The 12,938-nt window shown below is 37.4% G+C and overlaps 1 protein-coding gene across 1 annotated transcript; it reads right to left on the bottom strand.

Annotated features, from left to right (window-relative positions):
* Window positions 1-223: 223 nt before the first annotated feature.
* prrt1 (proline-rich transmembrane protein 1) lies at window positions 224-12,885 on the bottom strand. The gene is made up of 4 exons (XM_077549337.1): window positions 12,570-12,885; window positions 9,873-10,204; window positions 8,443-8,634; window positions 224-4,663 (listed from the first exon to the last, which is right to left on the bottom strand). Exons 1-4 carry the CDS (start codon window positions 12,583-12,585, stop codon window positions 4,487-4,489), a joined length of 717 nt encoding a protein of 238 aa, XP_077405463.1. The 5' UTR covers window positions 12,586-12,885; the 3' UTR covers window positions 224-4,486.
* Between the last annotated feature and the right edge of the window lie 53 nt (window positions 12,886-12,938).

The following is a 12,938-nucleotide window of genomic DNA, read 5'->3' on the forward strand; positions in this document are numbered from 1 at the left end:
TCACTGCCACTGAATTTCAATTTTATTATCATGGGGGAAAAAAATCCCAAAAATTAAGTGAATATGCACAAGATAGGGAGACTGTAATAGCGTATATGAGCAAAAGGGGAAAAAGACAGGCGCAGGAAAACGGGTCAGCTATAAATAGCTTTTTAGGGAGAGGTTGGAGAGAGGTGGAAGAAAAACACACACACTCAAAGAAAAAGATGCTGTCTCCTCCAAATTGTCATTCACAGACTGTAATTCATTTATTTTATTCATGACTCAAAACAGCTCAACTTCATAAATAAATAATCACAATTTAACAAAACCGAGTAGCACACTTTGTATTTACTTGTCAGCCACCTCCTTGGAAAAAAATCATCACTGCTGTATGACAAGGTCAAATTAAATCAAATAAAGACTAAGCACACAATAAACTGGAAATAAAATAATATTTGTATCAAAAACCAAAGTGCTCAAGAAGATGCAGCTAGTTAGCACGATCTAAACTAAATAAGCTAGTTGTGAATGTTTAGTACAAACACACTCATATCTTGCACTTAACAGCAACGCGGCTGTTCAATTCATGCTTTAAATAGGCCATTTATATATATATATTAGGGGTGTAATAAAAACATTTAAATCAGCAAATTTTATTCAAAAGATGCGAGCCTTCTACATTAAAAATATATTGAAATACATACAGTATCTAATCCTTTTTTGAATTGGAGAACTATATCGTCAAAGCAAATGCCACATTATGGTACAGACAAGTTCATATTGTAACAAACTCATTGCATCATGTACCCTCTCAAACTGAGCCGTACCACTATCGAATGGAATTGTAATATCATTTTATTACTTTATTATCACAGTATATTACTTTAAGATGGCCGTCCTTGAATCGTATGCATGCGATGAGATACACTGTAAAAAAACAAAACAAAAAAAAACTGTAATATAACAGAATTTTACTTTTTATTGTTTTTTTTCTGTATTTTAAAAATATCATTTAATTTACAAAAATAAACTGATTTTACATGTCAAATGTAAAATAACATGAAATCACTGTAACTGTAAAAACACAATATTTCTGTTCTTAAAAAAAACTCCATTAGAAATACATATATTGATTGTTAAAATGTGTTCAAATATTTGCCTGTTATTTAATGGAATAAGAGGTCAAATTCAACTTTAAAACTCTAAAAAAAACGGATTTTTTTTTAATATATACTGAGAAATTAACAATAAATTAAATATCTTTGTGAATTGACACTTTTTTTTAAAGTGAAAATAACAAAAATTTCTGTAATGTCCTTTTGATGGTAGCATGAATTGTATTAACATTTATTTTGAAAGGACATCTAATGAGATATATCAAGAAAGTAATTTTCTATTATTTCACAGTATTTTTTGGGCGCCCCAGCCCAGAAAAATACCATTGCTGTTTTTTTGTTTTTGTTTTTACTTTTTTTTTTTTTACAGTGTACGCATCAAATCCTCTTTTATTGGAGAGATGAAAACCCCTAATAACATGTACAAAGAATTGAAGTATTTCCTATTCGTACCTTTTCCACATTCATATCATCATTTTTGGAACATATGTCTTACATCAATACTGTATGACACCAAAAAGTGCAATCCCATATAATGTCGTCATATACTGCAGTCCTTACTTTATATTTTCTTGGCAACTAGTTCCATCTGTTTTCCATAATTCTTGTTCTCATTTGTGTTGCAGGTGAGCTGGAGCCTACCCCATCTGACTGGTTGCCAGCCAATTGCACACACATATAAACAACCATTCGACTCACATTCACACCTATGGATGATTAGTCTTCAATTATCAAACGCATGTTTACAAAAGGTCGGAGCCTCAGAACTGTGGGGCAGATGTTCTGCCATAAATCCCAATAATAAGGCAAAAATATATAATGGCAAAATATGTCAACTTTTGAATAAATTGGCAAATTTAACATGTTGTCTCTCATATCAGCTATAAATAGCAAACAAAAATTATCATAGCAAACAAAAGGAAAAAGAACACATACAGAACTAAGTACGTAAGCAACTTTATACAAATTTAGTTAAGCACTTAAATCATGGAGCTTTCCCTAATCAATGAATACTGGAGACAGTATAATAAGAATAACAATAATTTGTATTCAGTGGTGCCCTGAGATACAAAATTTATAAACTATTTTTTAATGCTATAAAAAATGAATGTAAATGCAGTTGATCTATTCCAGCCTCCCCCAAAATCAAATTGTGATGTGTTTTAATGAGGAAAAATAGCCCTCTTTAATATTGTAAAAATAAAATGAAATTGAGTGATGACATAAATAATGTAAATAATTAAACTGTTTTGTCACACTTTTTGTTTCTCTTCAGTACAATACAGACACACGGATACATAGGATACAGAGGAGACATTACAAATATGCAATGTTCTTCACAGAGGATAAAGAATATATGCGTTAATGTTAACATTAGCATTATGCTAACAAGCTCCACCCCCTACACACCTTTAAAAAATAAAGAATTGTTTACTAATTCTATTTGCCGCAGCACAAATCAGGCAAATGGTGGCTTGTACCAAACACTCCTAAGTCAGGTTACTTGTATCTCAAGGCACCGCTGTACAGTTATTTAAATAATAATAACTAATTACTCAAATAATTTAAACAGTATGATATGTGAAAGTAAACCAAAAAAACAACAAAAACATACTTTAGGTCCAGGGAAGATGAACAAAATGTTAACAAAGTGCTGCAAAGCAGTTTAGGCAATATTATTGTTTTTCTCTCTCTTCTATCATGAACATTCATTTTTAGTGTTCCTATCTTGCACTGTTGATCTAATGATTGCTACAACAACCACACTCACAGAGGAATACTGTATACAGTAGCTCACATGTGCATATCAAGCCTCTATATTTAAGATGAATTTAAAGAAACTGCAAATGGCATGCAAGCTTATGTTGTCTCCTAATCGTTACCAATTCACACGTAGTGTCTAGGTGCAACACAATATCGGCCAATACGCTTCTAAAAACGATATACCAAAATCTATCATCGACTAAATTGAACCAATCTTATGCTCTTAAAGTGGAAGTCAACCTTAAACATTTCTTGACAATAATATGTTATATGTGACCTGACTTTTTCGTAATATGATTTATGAAGCATAATCCAGCAGTTTTTATCCATCTTCGGGTGCGGCCGTTTTGTCACTTGCTGTCGGATGAAGATGACATCACAGTTGCTCAGTGCTCACTCAGGCAACAACCAATCAGAGCTAATCTGTTTTTTGAAGCTGCCCTGTGATTGGTCGTTGCTAAAAAAAAGGTCCCTTTTATGATATTAACCAGAATACCATATTTAGACTAGTGGGCAAAGGTGGCAAATCCAAGTTCAGAAAGTAAAAACCCTGCCACAGTTTGGCTTAGTTTAGCCCCAGGTGCTAGCTAGCTAGCTCTCATGGTGCTCATTTACCTGCTAGGGAGCTAGCTAGCTAGTTAGCATCAGGGGCTAAAGCCAAACTGTGGCAGGTTTTTTACTTTCAGGTGCTAGCTAGCTAGCTCCCTAGCTAGCTTCCATGGTGCTCGTTCACCTACTAGAGAGCTAGCTAGTTAGCATCAGGGGCTAAAACCAAACTTTTCTTCTTTTGGCTAAAGCCAAACTGCGGCACGGTTTTTACTTTCTGGACCTGAATTTGCCACCTCTGCTAATGGAGCTGCATAGAACATATTGCTGTCAAAAAAAATTGGGGGTTGACTTCCCCTAAAATAAATAATTTAGAAATACACTTTTAGAAATGTTATACTGCTTCACAACAAATGCATTTATTATCATGCACTACTTGAACTAGTAAGAAGCTGCATCATCACCTCAGATTCATAATAATACTGATAATATGCAAAGGTATTAAATTCAAGCCAATTTGAACACAAAGTAAATATCTGGCACATGTTAGATAAATCAATATATATATATATATATTGAAAGAAATCCACAAGCATATTATATACTGTATGTTTTGACAGCAAATACAAAACATCTCCCAAACAAATAGTTCTGTTGGGCCACTTTGTCAACTAGCCTACATTTGGTGTGTTAAATGTGTATTGATCCGCTCGCCTTCACACTTGAATTTTACTCTCATACACAAGTGCATCATCAATAATACAGTAGCAGCACACATGTTTCAACATGGCACGGTTATCCAACCACCCCAACTATTCATATACTTGGTTAAATAGTTTAGTGACTTACCCTTTGTGTCAAAGCTCCCATGACACAAATGAATTGCAGCTCAGTGTAAATATTATGATGATAACAGTTTGTATTTGGCATTTGGACATCCAGCGTAATTGGGTGTTTTGGCTGTCAATGTGGATGTGTGTGTGCGTGTGTGTGTGAGACAGGCCTAGCGTCGCTGCAAGCAGTAGCAGCGCATATTATCAGTGCTTTCTGTATCCATGTATTTATCTACGCTCGCCTCGTTACGGATCCCAGTCGTCGTCGTGATGCTGCGAGGCGATGATGACCACGACGGTGAGGATGGTGCACAGCACGATGGAGGCGATGCCGACGGCCAGGCTGATGAAGGAGAAGTTGCGTGCCTCGCGGGAGGCGATTTCAGCCGTCACCATGTCACCTCTGGCGATGGCCGTACGTACCTAAGTGAGAAACGAGGGTATGGAAAGTTGTTAAGAGTACTTCGTTGAAATGTGTGACAAGGTTGGAGCGAGAAGATTTCACTCAAATTTATAGCCTCACAATTTAGGGGTTGTCAGGTAAATCTGGAAAACAGATTAAACAGGGCAGGGAAGTCATCGTTTATACTATCTACAGTGAGGGTTTCATGTTTAGTTTTAAATAGGAGTGTCAAAATTAGTGAGTTAATTTTGAGTTCATTTAATGTTCCTTTAACGCCACACATTTTTCAACGCGCGATTAAGGACCGCCCCTTACTTGGAAAGTCTATACTGGGGGAATTCCAGACACGTCCAAGTCAAAATTTAGCAGCAAAAAAATGTAATAATAATGCATATATTTGTGGAGACTATTGTAGTTTACAATTTTAAAAATGTTACTTCATGTTAAAGATTAAATAGCTGTTAATATGAAAAGAAAAATGCACTGAGGTGTCACCAATGTCTTAAAAATGCAATTATGCCATCTAGTGGCAGAATAAATGACCTCAACACAAATCAATATAATTTTTTACTGTACTGCACATATTTTTAATTTCAACTCAATTGTATGAATTATTATGAAATTACTGTATCAATGACTAAAAGATGCAGCCATATTTATATTAGTTAAAAAAAAATCATTTTTATGTTATCAAGAGTATGAAAACATTGAAAAAAAATATTTGTACGTTTTATTGTACATTTAGAACAAATATAAAATGAGAATAATTGTGAGTTAAATATTGAAGTTATGCAATCAATTACGATAAAAAATGTAATCGCCTGACATCCCTGTTTTAAAACTTTCATTGTCATTTTTTTTCTTTTTTCATTAAGTTAGTTTTAATTAATTCCCAGAGTGGTTTGTTAGTTTTCAAAAGGGATTTTAAAATGCTTTATTTTTATTAGCTTTAGTATTAGTTTTAGTTTTTTTTTATTGCGCCTTTCTTGTGTTCAAGATAAACATTTTAAAATCACACCAAGTATTGCATAGTAACCCAACAAAAAATATTGTAATAAAATATAAAATCAATCAATCTTTACAGGTTCATGTAAAGACAAAAACTAAAGATGTTCACTATAATTACAGTTCACTTTTGTTAGTTTTAGTTACTTTAAAAAAAGGATTTTCATTTTTATTTCATTTCCTAACAAAAAAATTGTTTTCAATTTTTGTTATTTCGTTTAGTAAACTAAAGTAACTTTGATATTAACCTTGCCCAAAGCATTCATAATACAAGCAGAAATAAATTTAAGTAAAAAGCAACGTTAGCATAATTGACTTGAAAAATATATTTTTCTTTGCTGTTTCTTTGCTTTCTCCACTTTTATCTCGTGCACTGATTCGCAAGCTAACAAGTCAGTCATAGTGATCAATTTGTCACCTAAGTCCAACGCCATTTTGCATACTGCCAATTGATGCCTCATTCATTCAAATCATGTCTAAAAGCACAATGATGCGACAATTTTTTAAATTCTTCACAATTATAAACGATGCTTTTCACTTAGATTTGATCCTGCTTCCATTACGAGGATGTTTGGCAAGGTTTGGATATGTGTGGATTTTATTTCATAAAACCCTGACCATGTTATGATAAACAATTGTGACTCGGCCATGTACATTGTGTGCTAAGATATGAAAATAATAATCATGTTTGATCCAAATTTTGGTACTATAACCCTCCGATAAAAGGATGCTTGATATTCTGCATAGCTCAGGCGAGTCACTCGCATCCCAAAGCACCGCTGTAGTTTACTGGTAAGGTTTAAATGTGTACTAGGAGGCCAAAAGTGTAACTAGTTGTGGTTCTACTGTACTAGTGCACTGAATTGTCTTAGTAGTGAGGACAAAGAGTGTACTAGTCCATTGACCTTAAACTGATGATCAAGAATATCAAATGAATCCTCAAACAGATTCCCATAGGAGGGGACATTTGAATATTATGTAACTAGAAGATGCACGAGTGGGTGCAGCGCAAACACAACCGGATCGATGTCACCGAGCGTGCAGAAAGAAAGAGGCCACGCGGCACTGCATCTACACACCAAAGTCAGGCCCAGGCCTTGTCAGCTCAACTCAACTCAAAGCCAACTGAGCTGAGTGAGCAGGGTCACTAGGAAGAAAAAAAAGAAAAAGAAAACATCCCCTCCAGTTGCTCCCTAAATGGTGCTGTTATGTAATGTAACTGTTGGGTGCATGTGGAACTGCACAGTCTGCTGTTGTTGAACACACATAGATAAAAACATTACTGTGTGTGCGCGCTACCTGAGCAGTAACCACTGTACAGGGCCAGGTTGCGTCGTCTGATTTTATGAATTAAACTGAAGACAGATTTTGAAATCAGAAGATGATATGACATATAAAAGTTACAATCAATCTTAGATAGATAGACAGACAGACAGAGGCTGGTTAGCTAGCAGATAGCTAGCAAGCAAATCAACAGACAGCTAGATAGTTAGTTAGCTAGATAGCTAGTGGATAGACAGATAGCTAGCTAGCAAATAGACGGACGGACGGGCGGGCGGATGGACGGACGGATGGACGGATGGACGGATGGACGGATGGATGGATGGATGGATGGATAGATGTTGTTGAAGGTATTTTGCACAGATTTAGTTATAACTGTTTTAGTTTAGTCATAACTGTTTTAATTTACTTATTTCGTCAGTAGAACTTTTATCTGTGGATGTGTCTTTGTAAGTGCTGTCGCAATTTCTGCATGTTGCCGGCAGGTCTGGGGGGGGATAGATGGATAGATGGATGGATGGATGGATGGATGGATGGATGGATGGATGGATGGATAGATGTTGTTGAAGGTATTTTGCACAGATTTAGTTATAACTGTTTTAGTTTAGTCATAACTGTTTTAATTTACTTATTTCGTCAGTAGAACTTTTATCTGTGGATGTGTCTTTGTAAGTGCTGTCGCAATTTCTGCATGTTGCCGGCAGGTCTGGGGGGGGGATAGATGGATAGATGGATGGATGGATGGATGGATGGATGGATGGATGGATGGATAGATAGATAGATAGATAGATAGATAGATAGATAGATAGATAGATAGATAGATAGATAGATAGATAGATAGACAGACAGACAGACAGTGTTAGAGGCAAATTATTTATCCTCTTTTGCGTGTTCCAAAAAATTGAAGACAGATTTCTTGTAAGAAAAACTCCTTGCAAGGATGATTTATTTCAGAGAATTCTCCGGTCACGGCAACACTCAACATCACGTAAAAGGTGGAATTAAAGGGTGCGCGTGTGTCCCCTCTTTTGCGGAATACAGCTTTTAAAGAATCCAAATCAGTAAGAGAACACCTATTCTCCTCCCATCATGAATAAGTAAAACAGATTGGTTCTCACACAATATGTTACATAATATTATTTTCGTACACAGTCCGCAGCTGTGTTCATCTTTTTAGACAAAATATACTCTCAGGGTACTTTTCGTACTTCTTCCCTAAACAATATCTCACAAACAAATTGAACTGAATTTAGAGTGGCCATGAGTGATGGTGCTCTCAGGGTATGTGTGTGGCAAAATCTGTTCTCACGAAGAGAATGTGTGTGCGCAAACCACTGAGGAGGAATTTTTAGACAAAAACAAGGTTAAGGTCAAATTATACTGAGTTCAACACTATTTCACCTACTCTACACATCTATAAAACATTTCAACATGGTTAATATATGAAATAAAGAATTCAAAATGTTAATAATGTCTAACAACAGACAGACAGACATTTTGTGAGTACACCCACCTGTACCGCTTTGATGATGGCGATGATGCCGGTGGGCCAGAAGCAGCACACCGTGGTGAGCACGGCAATGGGCAAGTAGTCGTGCGGTGGCCGGCGGTCCATCAAGGTGATGTTGGGCGGCATTTGCATGGGGTGAATCTGACCCGGAGGCATCGCCGGGTGGCCTCCTGTTGCAGGCATGTAAGGCTGCCCCTACAATGGAAATGGGAAATTTTCACAGTTTTAATGATGTTTACAATTTTTGTGAGTTACATTTTTAACATCTAAAATTTAGCTATGCTAGAATTTATTGGATGTGTACTTATTTCTGTTCCATTGCAATTTATTTATGTTTTTGAAGTTGGCTCAGCTCTTTATTGCTTTCATAACCTCTTCAATGCAATTATAATTCGCTGCAAGATTTGAAAGGGAATACATGCTTCTGGGAATGAAAGTTTCAATGGACTATAATCTTACCACCACTAATGATGCTGCAGTTTGTATAAAGAGATGGACATAGTCGGTATATCATGTTGGGAGTATCATATTAAATCAACTGATTAAAACATCATCGTACAACCTCACATATTTAAACTTTCTACTTATTATTTTCTAATTCAGATTTTTTTTAAGGAGCTGTAAATAATGTGTGTATCTAGGTAGCTAGTGTTTTAACCATTTTGAATTTAGTTATAGATGTGTAGAGCAGGTGAAATAAGGTTAAACTCAATATAACTCGACCTTAACCTATCTGTTATCTTGTTTTTGTCTAAATTCCCTTTCAGTGTCCTGCTTGAGAAAGTTCAATCTGACATACTGAGATTCTGTTTTGGGAAGAAAGTACAAGCTGGCACACTGAGAACCTGTTATGTCTAAAATATGAAGAAAGTGCAAACTGGCATATTGAGATTCTGTTTTGTTCTCACGTGAAAGCATACTGTGAGAATGTAATCTGATTTTCGTATTTGATGGGAGAAGAGGCGTTTTCTGTACAAACTCTGATTGTAATAAAGGGCTGTGGTCTCATGGGGGGAGACACACATTCTTGGATGGCTCTTTTGGTGATATTCAATTGTGTGACCGGAGATCTCTGTAATAAATCATCCTTGCAAGGACCCTTTTCACAAGAATCTCATCTTTGATTTATTTGAACACGCAAAAGAATATAAATTATAATTTACGCCTTCACTAGCTAGCTAGGTACAGAGCCGTATATATAGAGAGTTTGGTCAACTCGGTTTCAGCATGGTAACAACATGGCGTCCATATGTCATGTGACCAGCAGTTGACCAATCACATCGAGTTGGCCAAACTCTCCCTATATACGGCTAGCTAACAGCTAGAGAGACAGAGAGAGAGAGAGAGAGAGAGGGAGAGAGAGAGAGAGCCAGAGAGAGAGAGAGATGTCAAGTGTTGATGACACTAATAGAATCTTTTTAAATATGACTTACCGAGGCCATGGGGTACACAGGAACGTAAGCGGTACACGGCTGCAGCTGCAGAGGGTACCCAGGATGGAGATATCCCACTGGAGGATGAGGCATGGTTCCTCCGGGGCCCTGAGTCTGGACTGTGTAGCCTTGTGGGGCCCCCGGGGGTACCATTGTGTTACAATGGAACTGAGTCTCTTGGAGGTATCCCTCTGAGCCCGGGGGCGGAGGCGGCGGGGGATATCCGGGCTGGGCGCCGGGTGGCATGTTGGGGTGCTGTGGTACATTAAGGTCCTGCGGGCCCGGGATGTACGGAGGGGGCTGCATCATCTGACGGCTAGAGTCGTCAAGGCCTGGGAGAGGAGGGACAAAAGTGGACACTATGGAAGGCATGGCAGGATAACTGAGCACAAAGAATTAAAAGTTTCTGCCATATTTTGTTTGTTTGTTGTTGCTTTAGTTCAATGGACATTGTTTTGATCGTTTTGGTATATGCATCTTGGTCACCTGGGGGCAGTACATTACAGGAAGGAGACGGTCACATAAGATGTTCTCTGCAGAGGATACCTAATGTTAAATTATTTGTCTACATGTGTTATTCCATTGTTTTTTGTGTTAAAGTATCTTGCGTAATGGCTTGTCTCTGGATAAAACTCTCACAGGCACACTTAAAAACAAAAATAGGCCATGTGTCCCATTACTTTTGTTTATACCGTGTCTGTTCTTTACCATATTTCCAAAAGAAAGACTTAAAGTAAGATCCATAAAGGGCACTGACATTTTCCTGCAGGAATGCCCGTCTATGTGCTAATGATGACATTGATTGACATTTCCTCAGAATAAAGACCGTTCCCCTTCCATCAAACCCTCCAAAACTACCTTCCTTAGCATTTGTGGAGTTTTTTTTTTTTTTTTTAAACATACCTCTGTCTGTAAACATGTGACTCCAGCCCGTGTTGACTGATGTGTTTTAATAGAAGCGGAGGCTATTGCAAGCTGTTTGGAAAAGGATGTTGAGCATGGATGAGGGCGTGACATAGGATATAGTATAGGGAGGGACTTGAAGGGACAGAGAGCAGAACAGCTGTGATGAAGGATGACGACTTGTGTTTAGGGAGCGATTTTACATAATAGACCTCCTCCAGCTATCTCTCTCATACGCTTATCAAGACAGGAACGGAACCAGAAACAGATTGAAAGAAGGGGCAAGGATTTTGATGATGGAGGGATGACCTTTAACTGAAATAAAACCATTAAAGCAGATTGCCTTCTTTACAGAGTATGCTGAGATCAAATTGTAGTTTTGGTGTCGATAAAAATGATTGTATTAAGCCCTGGCTGGTGACTTTTTAACACACCATAGTTCCATTTATACCCATGGATGGATACAATATATTTTATTTTTATTTTGTCAAAATACTATGGAAAGAAGAGTTTCTAAATCACACAACACAACTCATATAATGTTACTAGTTCATGGCTAATGGTGGTTTGTTTACAGTGCTAATGTTAGCTTAATGCTAGCAGCTATTTTGGTATAGTTTGATGCATTTTCAGAAATAAACAGCTACCAAATGATTTTACTTGGCTGAGTAATTTCACATTTGATGGATGGGCAGGAACTTCAGAGATCCAACTAATAGATATAAGAAATTCAATAATTAGCAATATTACGTCGCCCTGCCCTAAGGAACACATTAGCCCACCCGTGATACTTCAGTATAGAAAGAATGAAAGGATAACTAAAAATAAAATAAAATAAACATTTGAAGTTAATCGTGTTTTATTATTTTTGTTTTTTTTTCCCCACTTACAACGGCTGAGCTGTACTGGTTGCTGTTGTAAACACACGCACACACACACACACACACACACACACACACACACACACACACACGCACACACGCACATACACACACACACACGCACGCACGCACACACACAAACGCACGCACACACACAAACTAGTTGAGTGTTGTATCGTAATGTAATGTTATTCCACTAGATGGCGTATGGTTCATAATTAACGAGCTGCTTAGCCACTTTTCATTTCCCTATTTTTGTGGGTATTAATATTGAGGCTGACCAATATCCCGGTATAACAGTGACAAGTGATTAGTGTTAATTATTTTAATTGACAAAATCCAAAATTACTGTTCACCATCAGCAGGTGTAGTGGCATTCCGCGACGTCATCAACGGATGTTTGGACAATGAGTGGAAATTAGAAGGTTAACAAAAAATAATCAGTGAGACTGATTTAATGTGCTTAAATTACAAAAAAATACAGGACAATATTGTGGCGTGTGGAGGTACATGACGAAGTGGCCACGCATTTGATTTCCAGTCATGTGACGTGATTCTTTAATCTTAATTCACACGATCACATCATCATTATGTCAGCCTGCACGCCCACGTAATGCCAACATTTGTTAAGGCTAATGAATAAAAATAACAAATCCAATTGGGAAAAAAAAACACTTGAAAATAAAAAAGTGTGATAATGACATAAAAGAAGATAATTTAAGGCCGCATATGATGTTTCTCAGCTGGCTGCACCCACGCAGCGCGTTGCATCTATAGGCTACAAATGCGCACATCGGATGGAGAAGGTGACAAATGGGGATTGTATTTTTAAAAAGTGAATACAATAGTTTCCAAGCACACAAAAGCACAGCGTAAAAAAAAATGCGCCATACAATAAACAATTGATTTTTACCGTGTTTTTCCGACATGCCTCTCTATCCTCCTCCTTTAAAGGGATGCTGTTGTCCCCAATCCAGATAAAGGTGAGGGGGAAGGGAGGGGGGGGGTCCCTTCCAAAGATGCGTAATGGTGCTGACTTCTACTCTAAAGGCGTGCAGGCCATTCTCAAGATGCCTTCATCCTCAAGAGCACTGATAACCTGCGCGCTATCTCTCCTGGAACACTGTGCCTATTTCTGCTCTCGTTCGCGCGCACGCGAGCGCGCGTGTGTCTACAAGGTTTCTCCACGAACACGTCGGTGCATATGAAACCAGCCACCCAGAGATGGTTGTCTTAAAGCGACAGTCATTTCTGACTGGAGAAAAGGCGCAGGCATTGAGCT

This window comes from Vanacampus margaritifer, chromosome 17, assembly GCF_051991255.1.
Source record: "Vanacampus margaritifer isolate UIUO_Vmar chromosome 17, RoL_Vmar_1.0, whole genome shotgun sequence".
Taxonomy (NCBI): Eukaryota; Metazoa; Chordata; class Actinopteri; order Syngnathiformes; family Syngnathidae; genus Vanacampus; species Vanacampus margaritifer.

Excerpts from the sequence above, each read along its gene's own strand:
- prrt1 (XM_077549337.1), bottom strand. Across the intron at positions 8,635-9,872 it reads CTGTGTACCCCATGGCCTCG|GGGCAGCCTTACATGCCTGC; the intron begins GTAAGTCATATT and ends TTTCCATTGTAG. Across the intron at positions 4,664-8,442 it reads CCATCATCAAAGCGGTACAG|GTACGTACGGCCATCGCCAG; the intron begins GTGGGTGTACTC and ends TTTCTCACTTAG.